Here is a 19,989-nt window from a genome sequence, read left to right on the forward strand (position 1 = left end):
GAAGGTTTCTGTTGTGTCTGCTAATGCTGCCTGCTGTTACACAGGCAGTACTGTAGCACCCTAAAGACTTGCTATTTACCTTATAGTAAACTTCAAACTACCACATCCTAAATTGGTTTTTATATAGGGAAATGGGCATCCATTCAGTTATCTTCAGTCGTGAGAGAGAAGATGACAAGAGGTGAAACTCCTGTTTGTATGGCAAATCTGCTCTACAGTCTCATGCAAAACAAGTCGTGGGTTTTTTTCATAATTATAGAAAGTAATAAAATAAAACTTGAGAAGTAATTGGAGGATATTTCTTTAGTTTATGTAAAAAAAAGCAGTGTCATATAGATCACTATGCTTTTTTTCAGTAAGATAAAATCTAACTGAGATTCCTTAGTAATCCCAGACAAAATCCCAGACTTGTGATATAACTTTATAGAAAAATTTTAACAGGCAAGGTATCTATTGCCTTCTCCATTTTGGTCAAAATGCATGTTATTTCCATTACCATAAAAAGTAAGGTTCACCACTACTGTAAATCACAAGCAGGAATTCTTTCTTACAAAGGAGGAACATATGATAGTGGATCCAAATCACAGTACACACAGATGATGGAAATAATTTCAAATACAGTACTTTATTCCTCAGTGTTTACAGCTGTTGACAAAAGCATCTCTCAATTCCTGAAAAAAATCCCCAACCTTTTTTTTCAGATCTTCAACAAACAAAACAATATTAACTTAGGTATTCATTAAGTGTGAATAAACACAAAAATGTTCACAAACATATATATGAAAATCTTTTACTTACAGACAGAATTTTTGAAAATACTTTTATTTTCAAAACAAAACTTGAGGTTTAAATCAATTACTTTCATGGTGTTATTGCATTGTTTGAGAAATTAAAAGCATACATTCTGACAAAAGGACAGCAAAGAATACCTTCATGAAATATGGTGGTGCTTACTTTTAACTACTGGCTTCACATTTTGAAGTTATTTAAGAAAAACTGAAATGGCCAGATTAAAAAAAAAATCTCCAGCCTATTTGTATTTCCATATTTTACATGGTCTACATACATATAACTGAAATATGATACTGAAATAACTTTTAGAATTGAAGTGGGCTTCATTTGATGATTTACTTCATTCAGAACTGTCCTGTCTACTAACAGGATGGACTGATGAGTGTAAAAACACCAAGGCACATCCACATCTGCAGTTACAACAATCCAACTAAACTGCTGCCATCTTGCATCCTAAGATTAATGAAATCTTTAAGCATAGGTAAGTAATTTGTTTTTCCAAGATTAGTTCCTCGATGAAGCCACATGCTTGACTGCTGATTACTTGTAGCAAAAGGAAACATTGGGATGAGCAAACAGAATTTAATCTTAAGGCTTTGGTTGTTAAAAAGCTGCTCTCTATTCCTTTGTTTACCAACACTTTGCTCCAAGGCCAGCTGTCTCATTTGGTATGTCATTGGTTTGGGAGCTATTCCAGAGCATTAGGCAAAAACCAAGCTCAGAATCAAGAGAACCAGTACTGTGCTCCCACGAGGGGTCTTCTCCATAACCACTGCAGAGGCTGCCAAGAGCTTAGGCCAGTAAGAAGCATAGAAAAAATCTGGTAAAGGAACTACAGTGCTAGCAGTTGGGTGGTATTAAGCCATTGCTGCAGAAGTTCACATCCCAGCTAACATGTTCTAGCAAGCAAAACTTCTACTTCTTTTTGTCACGCACCTGCTGCAACCCTGAAGCCCAGGTAAAGCCATATATATCACATTAGAAGCAGCACTCTCAACCACACTGATGAGAGTGGAAATAACAGAAGAAAAGCTTTTGAAAGATAGTAATTTGATTTGGAACAGAACTTCGCATTCATGCATGAAGTTACCAGTGAAACAGGACATGTGTATGTTTATGAAGGTAAAAAAACATCTTGAAAGCATACCAATGGACACCAATAGGAAAATTGTGCAGAAAGAACTTTGTAACTGAGGAACATAAATCCAAAATCAAATCCTGAAGCTCAACCTGCAGTTATGCCTACAATTACGAGTGCTTCAAGCCTGCTGTGCTATTTAATCATCAGACACACCAGGTTTATCACATGCCTTCCTGAATCTCTCTGTAGTGACCTGACCTTGATAAACACTGTCATGAGAACATTCTCAGGCAGCCTCCCCTTCCTATCTCTGTTCTCAGGAGCGGCCTCACAACATGGGAGAGCTAAAAGATATTGGGCAGCAGAAACTGACTTCTTTAAGTGACAGCACTAAATTTAATTCCTGTCTACATATATTTACAGCCCTGATGGTATGTCAGCTATCTCGTTCTAGACTAACAATGTAAGGGAGAAGGCACCCATACCATGTCAAGATAGGGCTTCTTTTAGGTTGGCAGAGAGAGAAATCACTGAGAAAAGGCAACTGCTGCATGAGGTGTCTTGTTAACTTACTAACTAGACAGCTGATGATTCCCAAACACAGAGCAGGCAAGGGAGAACGAGAATTAAAAAACACTAGGGGAAAGAAAAAAAGGTGAGAAGAAATATGTTCTTAAAAAGCTCAGCTTATTCCAACTTTGTGTCTCAAACCTGATACACAAGGATATACACACAAATTCATACCAGACATGATGCCTACAGGTTTTCTGCCCAATCTGATTTAAATTTTTTTAAATGAAACACCCACAATGGAAAACAGGTAAAATGAAAATAAGACACTATCAAAACTCACTATGATGAGTTTACAGTACATGCTCTGACCATTAAAGAGTGTCTGATACATTATGAACACAGAAAACAAATTCAATTAATTTATGTAGAGTATTAATTCACAATGTTACTATAATGTGAAGTTCTGCAAGAATAATCAAATCTAATAGAATAAATTTCACCAAAGCCTTAAGGATTTTAACATTTGAAATTAAAATTCATTTACATGAATGAATTCATAAATTCATTTTCATGAAAACTCTGAATGAGGAACAATGACAGGAAGAGAACAAGCCTGAAAGCAGCATTCTTGAGTCTTTTAAAAGTGGTTTCATCCAGTTCTTAGGCCTACTTTGTTTTTTCTACACAAGATTTTGGAGCAGGAGAGTAGACATACGACATGCAATAATTAGAGAGGTCTGACCATTAATATATTTTTGTTTGTTTAGAAAGGGTTTTATTCAGTTTTCTGAGACTTATTTTAAATAAAATGACATAAAAAACACCATATAAGCAGTATGAAAAACAAGGACTTCAGTAATCAGATTTTAATATAAAACTTCTGTTAACTAAAAGAACTCAGTGAGAACATCAGTTGGTCTAATGAAATTACTAATATGGTCATACTTAATTCTAACCTAAACCCAAGTCAACATATCTAAATTCCTAGTACCAGTAAACACCACCACTATATTCTGCCAGTTACTCTGTTAAGATTTACAGTACTTCAGTATCTTCGGTATCCTCCCCCTCCCCTTCCACCATAGGGATCACCATAGCCTCCCCTGCCACCATAGCCTCCCCTGCCACCTTGGAAGCCACCTCCGCCTTGGAAGCCACCTCCGCCCTGGAAGCCACCCCCACCCTGGAAGCCACCCCCACCCTGGAAGCCACCCCACCTCTTCCACCGCCTCTGAAACCTCCACCTCCTCCTCCTCTACCCCCTCCACACCCCCAGTTACCCCTTCCACCACCACCACCCCCCCAGCCACCTCTTCCACCACCTTCTTGTCTCTTTTGCCATGGAGGCATTTCAGGAGGAGGTGGTTCAATCTCTGTTGGTCTGCCTCCACGGTCAGGGACTCTCCCCATCAGAACCTGTATGGAAAAACAGGTCATTTTCAGAGTTACAAAATAGCAGTAATAACTTGAAGAGACACAGGATTTTCTCCTGTGAACAGAGAAATGCTGCCTGCTGTTTTCAGGAAATTTGGCCCCTCAGTGCAGTGCCTGACAGCAGAATCACTATCTCCTGTCCCTGTAACACCACAACAGAACTCTGAAAATGTTCTCATTTTTCACCTCTAAAACAGAAATAACTGCAGCTGGCTGGCTCATATTACTTTTGTGAATTTTTAATGAAGAACACTGCAGACCTGAAGCATTAGTATTGCAATAAGCAATACACATACTTCATATATAATATATACAAATGCACATATATATTCATACAGAAAAGACTCCTTATGATGTGGCTCTTCTACTTAAATTTCAAAGTTCAAGTTCAAACCTAATCAGCCAACAAAAAAAAAAAAAACAACTGGCAACCTGATGTGCAGTTCTCAAAGGCACACCAGTCTGGCTAACATTAGAAACTACTGACACTCAGTGAAGAGCCAGAATGAACAAAATATGCAACAGGCTACAGTTGCATATTTTGCAACACTTCCAAGAAAAGGTAAACACTTCCAAGAAAAGGGAAAAAAATGGCATCTTGACTATGGCAGGTATTACTCAGTGTATAAAAAGAAAAACTGCACTGGACAAAGTTAAACAAAACAAACATCTTTGAAGAACAAAGATGTATCCAAGTAAGTCTTTTTGTTGTTGCTTTTGTATTTCCTAAACTCTCTGTGATCAATGTTAACATTCTCTGATCAGTCCCAGGCACTCCAACTAAAGTCCTCTTAAGAAAAAAAAAAACCCCACCTTTCTCTGAGATCCTGCAGTAATTAAGAAATTTCCGAGTGTTAAGGATCAAAACATTTTAAAGTATCTAAATGAGGTAAAAAACATTAGAAAAAATCTGTAAATACCAGATCAATAAAATCAGGTTTAGTCAGCACTTGAATGGTGAAACTCACATCACTACTTGCAAGCTTCAGCTTTTATCACACACAAGAAATCAGCACTAGGCTGATTCAATACTGCAGCCAAATCAGGTAATTTTCAGCAAAATGACATTTTGAGAGGTTTGCAAATGCCCATGTCCATTTCTCACTGCCAGAAGAGCATACCTTGTTGATAGCACAGGCAGTCTTCTCCCGTGTTGAGCCACTGCTGGTTCTTATGATCTTGGACAAATCCTCGCGAGCAGCGAGAAGGTGAGCCAGTGTAATGGTGGACTTTGGAGACAGCGCGTGGCGCTTGGGCTGATAGATCCGAGCTATTTCATCTGTTTTTACCTGAAGGAGAACATCAAACACTACTTACCTGCCAGGTATCAAACACACCAACAGATTTACTATAAACCATGTGCTGGTCTCAGTAAGTTTCAATTTGAACATGAGGTGAGGTGTAGCTTCTGAAAATGCAAACTGTATTACAAAACATAGTGCCAGTTAGCAGCAGTTCTCTTCCTGCTGGTGGAACTGTTACACAGAACGTGCTGCTGATTATGTCTAATTGATGCTGAAACTTAGCACCAGTACAAAAGAAACTCCTCTATCTACTGGCATCAAACAGATTCTTTAATGTCTTCCAACATGTCTACAGACTAAAACTTCAGGAGTCCATACTGCTCTCTCAAGAGCTTTACATAACCATATTCAACAGATTGCTTCTAAACATGATGAAAACACAGCAGCTTCAACATAAAGTAAATTTGTGGAAACAACTGAAAATATATCAGTGCAACAAAACACTTTTGCAAGCCATGAAAAAGTGAGACTGAGAAGAGGACAACATTAGATTTTTTCCAAGCATGCTTTGATGCTTCATTTATTTAGCAGAAAAGAAAAATAAATATACTTTCTGGGAAAATCTAGAATGACCTTCAGAGTGAAGTAAAACATTTGTTATTGGCTAGACCAGACCATGCTGAACCTTTACAAGACTGTTCTGCTTGGTAATTACTCCATCATTTGTGAACCCATTTCAGTCTGCAAACTTAGCCCTCTTGGAGGCTGAACAAGTTACAAAGAAATGAAAAAAAAAAAAAATCCCCAAAATGCCATACCAAAAGCAAAGAAACTTACCAATATCTACTTAATGGTGGGGAAAAAAAGGCAAGGCAAGCTACCAATTTTAAAACTACAACAATTTGTCTCTCAGCTTAAAAAATAAAAATCTCTAAATTACATCAATGCCAAAACATTTTCAATCCCCAAAACCTTCTCAAAGATGTTATGAACATCCTTCAAGGGAAATAGGGAAAAAAAAAGATTTAAAACAGTATGTTATTTTGAATTAGTAGGTAACCTGGTTATTTCTGTAACTGCATATATTTCACATCAACAGTCTTTACAAGACAGGAAAACGAATCATCTGACTACTTTATCATCAAAAATTTCTTTAAACTATTGTTCTATTTCAAAAGGGCATTCATTGTTTTTATGGAACAATAGCAAGTGACAAAGTTTTATCTGCTTAAGTTAGTCATCAGTCACATCAACTACATTTTAGAAGGATACTTTAAATTTGAAGATATGTAATTGTATTGGTACAGCTGTAAGGAAGTTATACAAGCAGGGACATCTCCTGGCTTCTCTGAGCTAAATGCCTCCCTTTTCCTTTCTTGCAGCATAAAACATTCACAACCCCTTCAGAAATTAAACAGCGAGCTACTCCAACGCAGCACAGTAGCGCCTCGACTCATGTGCTCCAGTGATACTTAGTGAACTTCATGCAGTTGACTGTGCACCTGTCAATGACAAACTGTGACATCACAAAAACTTGTAACAACCCATACTTTCAATAAGCTTTCCAAGTTTTAAGATTTATTCATCTTAGGCTTTCTAAAGAAACCTTTGGAAGGAAAGCTGATCTTGTCATTAATGAACAAAATCAGCTGCCTCCAGCTTCCCATGTGTCTTCATCAAATTACAGACTTTGTGTGTCTTATCTCCCTACTTTTTGGGATACAAACAAGATGCATTTCCAGCTCAGAAATATCATAACGATTTTTTAATATACAGAGTTCTAAGAAACAGTACAAATGAAATTATCACAATTAAAGAAAGAAAAAATACAGACGAGTGCTTTGGAATTTTTAGTGACTGGAAGGATTACAAGCAATTGTGTGATTTTCTCGCGCAAGCTACTATTCAAATAACCTGTTCAACTGAACAGCTGTTCATCTAGTAGAATCCAAGATAGGGGGCAGTCACTGTAAGCTCTCAGACTTTGTCAACAGTACCTTTTTACACCCAATTTATGTTAAGGCCCAGTATTTGTCTTACTTTTGAATCTGCACGAGGTGCAGAGGTTCCCTCCTAGTTTACTTCATTGGAGGGTGTTAAATACAGAAAACAGGGAGATGGGAACTTTAATTAAAGTGAGAAACCCCAAGAAAGGATGCTAGAATTTCCAACTATGAAGCTATAAACAGTCACAAAGGATGGACTGTGCCATGCCTGGTTAAATCCATCCCCTTCCTCAATACCTAGGATTTGGATATTACAACTTGAGATGAGAACAGGCTGGAAAAAAGGTAACAGTGATGGAAGTGCATTTGTGTATTTACGTGGCACGCATATTCTGTAGGAAGACCTGGGGAACAGTAGCAGACTCCCACCTACAGGAAGCAAAAAATAATCAAGTTTACCTTTGCTCTATCAGACCAGCCAAAAGACTGCACAGTCACATCGAGCCTCTTCATCAACATCCGCCGCCGACACTCGTACTCACTGCAAAGAGCATCATTGATCTTCTCCAATCTTTCCTGCAGGGTTACAGTAAGAAATTCAAACAGACAAATATATAAAGTTATAGAGGTCAATTCAAACTTAACCCCATCCATCAACTAAGATGTCTATCCCGAGGTGACCACTACAAACTGCGTAGCATCTTTGTAATGCTACAGTAGTATGCATGTACAAAATGATTTGAAAATGAACAATGGATGAATCAACACAAGGCCTGTTTTATAATGTCAATTTTGGAAGTATACCTGATTATCACTGCTAGTATTTAGCAATTGAATTTTAGTATTAACATTCAGCAATAGAACAGTGACTGTAAAAAGGCAAAGTTAAATGAAGCCATATCCATTTATTTTGACCATCCTGTTAAATACTGAAAAGAAATAAAAAAACTTTTCTTTACCACTTGGTCAGAGTTCAGAGGTTTTGTTAGCAGTGATTTCCCCACATGGTTATTTTTAACTTTCGAGAGAATGTCCTTCACCTGAAAAAAACCACACATCTCAGAACACAAATGATATTTAGATTTATTTTAGCAAAATTTGTTACAATCTCATTTTGCTACTCAGAAGATCAAACACAGCACGTTTGTTTTAGTGGACTCATGGAAACAGATACAAATCTTCTAGCTTATGATCCACTATAGAAAGATATCCTGAGTACTTTTGTAAGATGACCAGCCTCTATACAAAAATATTTTATGGCATATCACTTGTCCTCCCACTAACAGAACAATAGTTATATAGCAAATTTATCAAGTGCATATATTAGTAGGTAGTAGGACTAGCTAAATTACTCATTTTAGATACTACTAAGTGTTGAATGACAACAATTGGAAGTTCAGAGCTCTGTTGCCAAATGTTACACTGGGCTACAAAAAATCAGGTGATGGGTGTTAAGAAAGGCAGGAGATATGACCAGCATGCACTCATTCTTTCTCATTAATGTTATTCTAATCCTACACCTGGTTCCAGCTAACATTATGTTTAAAACTTTTGCATTCACTCCAAATCAAATTTGCTCATACTTCTTCCACTAGATCTTGCCCTCAATAATTAGAGATGAAATATGCCCTCTCTACCTCTCTCACCACTGCATTCTCCTCTCTCAGTACAAGAAATCTCCTCCTCTTCTTGAGTGAACTGCCTTTGGCAAAGCCCATCTAAAATCATTACCATGAATGCCCACAACACTTGTACATAGCTTGAACATAATCCAACTGATTTTTCAGCTGGAGTTGACTGCATGGATATTATTGTTCCTGCAAGTTTTGTACAGTCTGATGGAGAGAATTACATCTTTATTTGCTTTAGTAAATAACCATGGGGAACCAAACAAAATGAATAAAACCAGAATTAATTTTCTTTTGTATGTCAAAGGAGGGATTAAAGTAGTGCATGCTCTACAGTAAAACCTGTAACTGGGGACAGCCATTAGATACATTTGCAAGGATTATAAATCTTCATGCAGGCACACAGGCATTTACATTACATTTGTCACAAAGGCATGGTTCAAAGCTCAGTTTTGAGCTTCACACGTTACAGAAATATCATCGCTAATTACTGCTGTGAAAAAAAATTCCAGATGTCAAAAGCCAAATTCTGGAGCACCTCGTTAATTAAAAAAAAAAATATTTAGAAAATCAACTCTCATATGGCAGGATTTTTATAATTATCGCTTTTTTTTGTGTATATGAAGAAAAATATCTAATCTCAAATTTTCTGTGAAAATCAAGGTTTTTGTTCTTTCTTTTTACATCACTGCTGGGCAGCACTCTGGCAGGTTAAGAACACAATATCCCAGAAAAAGTCTGAGGTAAATATATTGTGCAGTGAACAAATTAAGGGAAAACATTGCTATGACTCTAACAGAAAAGATAGTCTAGTAGTATCTGAAAAGTGGCCATCTAATTAGTGTAATACTCCCTGTTATTATATTCAATTCATATCAAAAGAGGTTACAATAAGGGGTGAAGTTCCATTCCATGTACCATACTGATCCCAACAATCCTTCTTCTCTGACAAGTCTTGCTTCTCTATAACCTTTTTCTTTACAAAAAACAGTCCAAGGTTGTCTGTCTTCTGCATGTAGCCAGTTTTTTTCACTGAAGCATGTACACGGTGCCATATTCCACTCCAAAATACAAATGCACCTAAGCACAAACTATGTTTGAATATAAATAAATGTTTGAAGACCAAAATCTAAAGTTAATAATCAACAACAGAGTAAGATCAGTATGACAACAAGAGATGAACAGATCAGTAATGAGTATATAAGAAGGAATGAACAACAGATGAATTAAAAATTCTATGGGGAAAGAGGTGTCTATTCATATACCACTGTGGTCAGAAATATTACCTCAAAGTTTGAAAGAGAGTCTATCAAAATGAGACCAGCTGCTGAAACAAAAACCAATACAAAGCAAAATGAAAAAAATCCTCAATGTAATTTACAGTTAGATTGTGAAAGAAGATGTGAAAGCCAGTGATGCTGGATACTACCTAGAGATTAGAATTATTTTCAGTTTGCAGCTGCAAGGACAACTAAGAGGCAAACAGAACACCGGGTTCCACATATGAAAGCCTCACATTCTGCCATCACAAGTCAATCACTGCTGCACACTCCTGATTTCCATGAACTGAAAAGTGAAAGGAAGTTTAGAGAGAACAATTAAGGAAGATAATCAATGATTATCAGAACTAGAAGAAACAAGAGCAGGTAAATGAAACAATCCTTTACTGACTGAGAAGTTGCCCCCAAATTTCTGCAATGTTTTCTTTCCAAGTTAGAGAACACCTACGTAATTTTTATTCAGCACAGCTTTACTAATCAGTAACAGTTAAGGAGGAATCTCTTCACTGATGAACTGGTCTGTGGTTTTGACACACAGTAAAGTCATATTCAGATTAGTGAATCTCTACTTACTCCTCACTCCCATCAGCAGGGCTCATGGGGAAATCCTACATCTATCATGGTGAAACAAGCTGAGCTGCCTTACAGCTGAAGAACAGATTGTCCAGCCAGGACTGGTGACAGAGGTATGAGCACAGGAACTCTGACACACAGCAGTCTGCCAGAGGACAAGAATACAATGGATGTGAGAATCTATGCTATAATCTGTCTTCCCACACATGATAGTTGCCCTGGACCGAGAAGAATATGCAGGAGTTTAAAAAACCCACCACAACTCAGAAAGAAGTCTGCACAAGTAAGTGGAAACAAAACCAAATGCAGTGCCGTGATAAAAGAGCAGTGAAAACATACTCAAAGAAACATAAAACAAATTGTAATAGTCAAATCATCCTAATGTTTTTACACATTCTGGTGTAAATATAAAACCAAATAATTAAAACTAGATGTAGACAAGTATATTTGACTATTTGACATATCACGTAATCAATGACCTTGGTAACGCTAACAATTTTTGGGATTGCTTTGGGAGTTCACACAGTCTCTAAATATAAAATGAAAACAAATAAGCCATTGGATCTGCTTGGGACAAAAAAACCAAATTCAAATCTGCTGCATAAAATAAACAGTTATTCTACTGTTAACAAACAAAGTGTATCCTTAATGAACATGACATTTCTCATTTGTTTTGTAATTCTCTACAACTGAAAAAAAATTAGCTCCCATTTCATTACCATGTTCAATGTATTTATTAAATATCCTCATCTTCTATCAAAACAGAGAAGTAATTTTTACATTTAACACATTTTGCACAGAAAAACATCATATATGTATGCACCTCCAGAGTTTTTCAAGATTTTGAAAAATCCTGACCTGTGGAAAGGTGTCATATTATTAATTTAAAATAGCAACACTTTGAGGAAAGAATGTTGCCTTAATTAGTCATAAGGTGTACTGTACAGTTGCATAGAGATCACCCAAAACCTTAAGCACAAAATATTTTTAAGCTTGTTTCATATACCTGCAGATAAATTCAGTATTTATCTAACTTTAAATACATTTTTGTTTGACCTGATGTTTGGTGAACAGGACAACTCTTCGATCTTGTTCCCTGCAGTGACATTAATCCTTACTGCCCAGGCACCATTACATCTGTAAAATTACTACAGATCAACAGTCAAATGAAACACATTAATTTAAATAATAATAAATTCTAGGATTTCTACCCAAATATTTTAAAAAATATTCTTCTCACACTTCACTTAAGTGTTATTTTAGCTTAATTTTGTCTTAGTTTGTTCAGTAGCCCTTTATAGTTTCTTTTCATTCCACCGATATGTGAAAAGTAGCAAAGTACTTTTAATAATGTGGGCCAAAAAAGTTCAGAAGTCTTTTGAATAATAAATTAAAAGTTTTTTCAAATAAACAGTATTAGAATGTCACTTCGTAATTAGGTGTGAAACTCACACTACCTTGATTGGAAAACAGCCAGATGCAAGCACTAGTTACAAAGCACAACACTGGCACGAACTTTTCTGAATCTTTCATCAATGTTCATTTAGAATTTATGGAGGTTTTGGCACTAAATTTCAGGCTGACTCCTAGATTCCCCCTTCGTAAATATACTTTACAAGGGAACAGCATCTTAAACAACTTAAAAATTACTATCAGTTTTTCAGTACTGTATAATAAGATATGCTTAGTGATAGAAGGCTGCACTGTCTATTTATCTCTCATTTTCTTAGATATATTGATAACTGATACCCTAGGTAATTAGAGGAGATGCAAAAGACACTTGCTATGATTGTACATTCAAAGTCTGAACTACTATAAAATTCATTTTGAATGAAGAAAGCAATCCTGATTTTATAATAATCTCTTAAATAAACTAGAAAGTCACTTAAAACAATAAATGTTCTAATGTTCCATACCAAAATACAGTGTGTGATCTGGCCTTTGGTAGGTTGCTGCTGCACAGCCAAACTATTCTCAGAACTACTCCCACAGCTACTGACAATGCTGAAGATGCTAGACAGAGACAAAGAGTAGACATGTTGAAATGCTGCAGATACATTTGCAGATACACTAAATAAAAATACTAGATCAGTTTGTAAGTCTGTATTATGAATGCTATAATATTAAACATCAACAGTGAAATTTTATGCAGAATCTAATTAAATCAAAAGCCAAAAAATATTTGGAAAAATAAATACATCATTTCAAGTGAATTTCTGTGTTCATATTTTAAAAAAGTAACAAAATGGTGCTCTTAAAAAAATGTTTACAAAACCAATGAACTTTAATTTGTGGCACCACCTTTCTAAAGCAGCTATACCTCTAAGTTTAGGTCTCTAACTCTTTCATCTATCAAACTTGTCCTATATTAAAGTAATGGATGAAGGACAAGTAAACACATCGCAGAAATTCTACAAAATCTATTGCAAGGTAAGAAAAAAATCCTTTGTTCATAAGGGATGAAACACACAGACAACAAATTACACTATTAATGCGAAGTCACAGAAGATGAATGAACTAGTTTTGCCACCTTTCTACACTCTGAAGTATAACCACTGTGGAACTGACAGACCTGAAAACTACTGGAAAATAGTCCGAGGCAGCATTATGAAAAAAAAAAACAACCTACCAAAACCAAAGATAAAATGCTTTTCAGATTCTGCTCATTTTTAGTCCTTCTGAAAGTGTAACAGTTTATACAAACTGGGATGGCAACACCATGCACAACTGAAGCCTGTGATGCTGTCTGATAGGAAATGTCAGACTTTGCAAAAGGTGGCAGACAGCAGGTGTCCAATAATGCAAAGAAAACATTCTATAACACTATGTGTGTATGAAGGAATTGGTGCTCCAGGTCTGGTCTTGCTGTCCCACAACTGCAGAACCAGAGTCCTGTCCCTACAATGCAATGAAACTAAATCTGCACCAGAGAAGTGAAGCAAGGAATTGAGCAAGGAAGGTCGCAGCCTATGAACATACACGGATGCAAACACAGCTATCACTCACAGAGGGAGATCAGCACAATCACGCCACTAGTCACCAGCTGTAACTCTGACATTTTCATTCCCAAAACAGTGCTAGAATTGTTTCTTCATCCCTTCAAAAATATTTACTGAATGTAAAGATTTCCTTAGAACTAAATAGATCAAGCACAGATATAGTGTAGGAATAGGCAGTTCCACTTGCACCTGGGTGATGCCTTTTATAAATTAACCTATTTAAGGTTTTGTCTTGTCACATTCAAGACAGATGTGAGAAAATCATGCAAGTAACAGGCCCTCTCCCCAAAATCTCTGAATGTTCAACTGCCCAATTGTTGATGAGGAAGAATGAAAAAAACAAGCACAATCATGTCAAATTATTAAATTCAAAGACTCAGAAGCAGAGGGAGTTTTTACTCTACCCTACAGAGGGGATCAGTCACTCTCTCCCCAAACACTAGAGAGAGATGAAGAGCAAAACTTTTAGCTGTCTGACAGAGAAGATAAATTCCACCTCAAGAGCCTATTTACATTCTGCAGTAAGGAGATCAGACATCAGTAAAATGAGTTAAAACCTGGAGGGATACAACAAAAAGAACTATGTTGCTGACAGGTTTAAGTTGGCTTATTCACTAAATACTGGCAATTCAGGCATTTTCATCCTCTTCGGCAACAAATCCACACTTGCAATTAAGAAATTAATAAACTAAAAAGGACTAATTTAAGTTTTGGATATTAAATTTAAATACATTCCAGAAATGACTACAGGTATATAAATGCACAAACAGTCATTACCCAAAGTTTTCTGCTTGCTACAGCACATCTGAACGGGTAAGAGGAAAACTTCTACCTTAAACTTGCATGGCAAAATATGTCTGATCAGGTACACTGCAACCTCAGGAAAATGCTGAAATACTTCACCTCATAACTCAAACAGTTTACCTTAAAAGACTAAGCTGGCTTTCAGAATTAAAACTCTTTTGCACTTGTCAGGGTTTTTATGGGTAAGACTGCTGGGCCCTTAACTCTATGACAAATGCTTACAGGGACAGTGCTTACAGTTTAGCAGCAGTAAGAAGATGTAAAAGCTCATACCTTTTGTTCCACGCTGGTTAACAAAGGAGGAATACCAGAAGATGAGGAGTTTGGCAGACCCAGCGCATCACAAATAGTTTGCATTTCCTGAATAACTTCATTGTGCTTTTCCAAATGAGAACCTTTAACTTTCTTGCTCTGCAGTATCTTTAAAGCCTGAAGTTCTGTACTTAGAAATACTAGAGAGAAAAGCATCATAACAGCAGATTTAGAGACACTTAAGCATTTCTGCATCCACATTCTCAGTACAGCTACAATAGCTTACATTTGCAAGATAACCATGATAAAAGGGAGACTTTCCGTTCTCAGTTCTCTCCTGAATAGGTCAGTATGTTTCCTACTCTTTACCTCCATTTCCTCTCACCTGACTTCCTACCTTCAGTCTACACACTGCATTTAACTGTTCAACTCCCTTCTGCCACCAGATCCCAAGTTCCTTGGCTAGTTTCACATTACCACATTAGTTCCTGCTGCCACTCCTTTGTCCAAGTCCAACTTACACTTAGACATTGCTTCTCTCAATTCTGCTCTCAGCACCTTCAGATTGTGCATTTCTGTTCAAGCTGCCCTGAAACCTCTCACAAACACAGGAAGCAAGGTGAGCTGGAACAACTGGATCAAAAGAGGGATCAGGAGGCCCCAGTAGGTTGCACCATAATTTTAAAAGAAATTTTAGTTTCTGCTAAACAGTTTTTTAATGCTGCTCTATTTTTCACTTTGCACAAGTGAGTTGATGCATGCTGAGCTAGTATGTAACAACTGTACACATAAACTTAAAAACACATAAAGAACTCTTCAGTGTAAATCGTTCAGTTATGATAAAGCATACACATAAAATACTGTATGATAAATGGGAAAAATTATTATTACTCACAAAGGAGTTTAAGACAATCTTCTTTCTCTCTTAATCTGTCTTTGATGTCTCCAGACACCAGTGATGAATATGGACAAGCCATTTCTCTCAGAAAGCCACTAATTTCAAGCTGGAAGCTCTCTATATCTTTCAGTCCTATGGAAATAAATGGACAATTAATGGCTTGTTACAGAAACATCAAAATACAATCTAATTTTTTTAACATATACTTCTATTGCAGATTTCAACAGCCCAAAGATTAACCATCTACCCCCCAAGTAATATTTTCCTTTAAAAAGTCCTACACACAAGAAGATATGCCTTCTAATAGTATCTTGTACTCATGCTTTGAATGAGGTAATGCTACAGCAGTCTGTGAAGACATGAGCACAAATGACCATCAGAAAGAAGCGGACAGTTTATGTCACTATATAGCATGTCAATGTAACTAATTTTCTGATGAAGAAGTGACAGGAGTCATGAGCCCGTTATTTTCAGTGACTGGTTTTAGTTCCACTACTTTTTGGTGAAAACATAAGTAATATAAAATTTCATCCAAACTCCAGCCCCTGACAGAAATAATCAGGCAGTGCTAAGAAGCACTCCAGGTATCTACACACAGTGCTGACAGGAACACTGTGCTGGACCAACAGCCGGGAAACACCCGGCACTGCAATTTATGCCATCAAAATATGATTACAGGCATGAACGTACTTTTCACATTTATTTATATCTAAAACCACCCCAAATCACCTTATTTTTTCCTTTTGAACAGTCTTCAGAACAGAAGATCTTAATCTAAGTGCCACATATGTACAAATATCAGCCTGAGTTTGGCTACCTTTCAGCTTTCTTGTAAACTTCAACACTGTAATTTCACTATTAGCTGAACAGTATGGGTCTAAATCCACTGAACAAATGCTAAATTCATTTTGATATACCATCTGTTGCAGTGATGCTTTCTTCCATATTACAAAGTGACTTTATCTGGGAGCCTAACCAAATGCAAAGCTCAAAAAATTCTGGTGAAGACAATCCATTTTCTGCTGCTTTTTTCAGGGCCTCCTCCTCCAACAGGGCACCTGTGTACCTGCAGAGACAGATAAACATTAGTAATATGAAGTAAGCATAACATAAAATATACATATTTTCAAACTATTTTACTGTAAGCTGGTTAGTAACTACATTTAAAGGAATTATTCTTTCTACATTACTTTCGTCAAGGAACAATTCAGATTTCTTTCTTTTAAACACACCAAAAAGTTATTGGTCATTTATATACAAAATAGTTTGTCAGAAAACATGAGACAGGCACTTTCATATGTGTATGTGAAAACATCTTTGATCTCTCAAAACTCAAGTGTTAACTCAAGGGTTTGGTCAAATTTCCTTCTAACAGTAAAATCTAACTGCCCTGGAGTACTGGGAATAACATAACGGCAAACTAAATTTGGCACAGTTTTTGTCCCGCACCATCCGAAGCACATCGAGGGAGGTGGGCAGGCACCAGAGAACGAGGCGCTGCCCTGCCAGCCTCCAGCGCCCGCCCCAGCGCCGAGCGCGGCCGCTGCACCCCAGGAGCGCCCGGGCTGCTCTGCCCTCGTCGCACTAGAACCAGGCCGAGCCCACCGCCCGTGCCCTGACCCCGCTCCGGCCGAGGCCCGGCCCCCGAGCCCCCGGCGCCGCCGCAGCGCGGGGCCCGTTCCTCCGCCGATGCCGCGCTCCCCGTCGCTCCCGCCTCAGGCGCGGCCTCTCGCCCGCGGCTGCGGCTGCGGCTGCCCGCGGCCCCTCGCCCCTCGCAGGGGGACCCGCCGCTGCTCCCCGGTTACCCCAAGGCCTCTAGCGCGTCCAAGATGTCGCTCTCCATCCCCGGGCCCGGCGGTAGCTCCTTCATGCCGGCGCCGCGCCGCGCGGTGCCCGCCTCAAACCGGCCCTCCGCAACCCTCGCCCGCCGCCGCGTTCCGCTGCCGCCGCACGGCAGCCCCGGCTGGGGGGCGGCCCCGGGCTGCCCCCGCCCCTCCCTCGGCGGCCAGCCCCGCTCCGAGGCGCCGCTGACCGCCTCGGGGCCAGCCCTCGGCTGTGTCTGGAGGTGACCCTTCTATAGAGCCCGGCTCTGCCTTTGCTCCCGTGCTGGGGAGCGTCCGGCCTCCCTGACACTTCCCCGGCGGGGCTTGTCTCTTCCTGGCCCTGCGGCTGTGCTCGGATTCGGTCCCGAACCCCTCCAGCTGCAGTCGCTTATCCCGCTCCACGGGGCACCAGCGCCTGGAGAAACACAGGATCGGGAGCGACCGCAGCCCCCCCTGGGGCTCCGGCCATGGCTCCTGCCAGGGCAGCCAGCTCTGCCACCCCAGCCCGAGCCCCCTCTGGGCCGTGGTTCCGAAAAGCAGGTGTTGAGGCCTGGGCTTCTGCGTTATTTCTGTGACCTCTCAAACTGAGAAATTCTGCCTGAGATGGTGCAGGCCGTATCTCCCAGGCACCTGCGGATTTTCCTCTGTGGGGTGGTGCCTCAGCCCTGCTGTGCTGATTTTGGCTGAGGTGAACTCTCTCCACTGTGACTAGTATGGGACTGTGTTTCGGGGTAGTGCTGAAAGCGGGGTTGATAATATAGAGATGTTTTTGTTATTGCTGAGCAGTGCTTGCACAGAGCCAAGGCTTTTTGTGCTTCTTGTACTCTCATAGTACCCCACATGTGAAGGGACTAGTGGTGCTGGAAAGGGACACAGCCAGGACAGCTGACCCCAACTACCAAAGGGATATTCCAGGCCAGGTGGCATCATGATCAGTATATAAAGCTCAGGGGAAAGGGAGTAAGGGGGGATGTTTGGAGTTGGAGATGATGGCATTTGTGTTCCCAAGTAACTCATATCCTGGGGATGGCTGAACACTCCCAGTGGGCTCATGGGAAGCAGTGACTTAGTTCCTGTTTTGCTTTGCTTGCATGCACGGCTTCTGATTTATGTATTTAACTGTCTTTTACCTCAATCCACAAGTTTTGTAGCCTTTGCTCTTTACTTTTTAGCCTACGTGTGTTTCCATTTTCTGGATTCTCTCCCCAGAGGGAGAGAAGGAGGGAGCGAGTGAATGGTTTCATGTTGCTTGGTTGCCAGGTGGTGTAAAACCACAATAGCCCTTTTGAACTTTTTTAACCAGTGTTTTCTTATATGGACCTTCAGAAAATCCAGTGGCTAAATCTATGATGAAGACCAGAAAGGCATACAATCAGATGGAAGTAATTACAACATAGATGTTCTTAATGCGTGAAATCTCTACAATTTTTGAAGCAACTATTTTGAATTATTTCTGTTTAACAGAAGATGTGGCTTTATTGAGTGCTAAGCTTTAAAAAGTGGGAATCAGGACAGCTATGATATCCTCCCACGCACTGACAGAAATCTAGAAATTAAAAACATTGTTTATGGCACTCAGGGGAAGGAAGAGCATCCTGAAGGCTGACACACTCATAATGACCATATGTGTACATTAGTGCCGGTACCTCAGCAATCTCTTTCACAGCTCTCAACTGGCTTGTACCATGTGACAGAACTTTGATTAGCTTTTGTTTCAAATAGGCTAACATAATTTCTCTAAATGAAGGAGCATGCTTCTGAGAGCAGAGATTCAGAACATGAACTCTTGCTCCTTTTTAAACATTAACATCCAATTAGTAGAATGAGAAAACAAGATATGCAGGACTGGACAGAAATAGCCACTTCTCTTTTCCTTTCTTTTTTAAAGCTGTATCTCTATGCCACCCAGAGTGATTTCATCATTGTACAGTTGTTCTCCAAAACTGGAAAGTTTTCATATCAGTCAATAATGCAGGCTAAGACAAAAAACTGGGAACAACTGGAAGTGAAACTAGCACAACACCATCAAAGCTAAAAAGAAACCTGGTGATTTAAGAGATACTGTGTGGTACAGGTAGATGGCAGCAGTGGGTCTTGCTGTAAATATTCCTAATAAAAGTATTTTGCTAATTTATGTTACAGGAAGATGCCTAAATTAGTAATTTCTCCCACTGTCTTTTGATAGCATTGCTTATACAAATATATATGATAGCCAGGCATGTGTATCACTCATTGTTTTAATTCCACAGGGTGTTCTTGAGAAATCATAACTTTTCTGTGTACTAGAGTTGTTCTGTGTATGAGGGAGGACAAGTTTGAGTTTCCCCAGCTGTCTCTTGACACCCACAATTGAGAGATGATTTTGGTTGTGATTGTATACTAATGCTCCTCTCATGGTGTTACCATTCATGCAGACCACAGCTTTCTCCATGTCCATTCCTGAGTTTCCCATCTCTGGGGAAGGGAAAAAGAATCATGAGAACGCTGGCTGAAACACGTAACCATCTATGCCCATGGGTGTGGACTTTGCCCCATGCCCTTTGCAATATAGAAACATAAACATCAAACCACAAGCACACGAGTGAGAGCACCATAAGGAGAGGTTTCAGCACTCCACAGCCATTACTTTCCAACAGTAGGCCCATGTGACTTTAGCTAAGTCACCAGCCCTAGAGCTTTTCAGTTTTTGTCTTTTTCACTGGACTGCCAGTTAGCCATCTCC

At 39.1% G+C, this 19,989-nt stretch overlaps 1 protein-coding gene across 1 annotated transcript; it reads right to left on the minus strand.

The window, feature by feature from the left end:
* Positions 1 to 612: 612 nt before the first annotated feature.
* FAM98B (family with sequence similarity 98 member B) lies at positions 613 to 17,402 on the minus strand. The gene is given in 9 exon segments (XM_030949987.1): positions 613 to 3,602; positions 3,605 to 3,802; positions 4,942 to 5,109; positions 7,470 to 7,586; positions 7,970 to 8,050; positions 14,568 to 14,746; positions 15,442 to 15,576; positions 16,362 to 16,510; positions 17,250 to 17,402. Coding segments are annotated over 9 exon segments (1,263 nt in total). The 5' UTR covers positions 17,315 to 17,402; the 3' UTR covers positions 613 to 3,431.
* Positions 17,403 to 19,989: the final 2,587 nt, after the last annotated feature.

The sequence above is a fragment of the Camarhynchus parvulus genome, chromosome 5 (genome assembly GCF_901933205.1).
Source record: "Camarhynchus parvulus chromosome 5, STF_HiC, whole genome shotgun sequence".
NCBI lineage: Eukaryota > Metazoa > Chordata > Aves > Passeriformes > Thraupidae > Camarhynchus > Camarhynchus parvulus.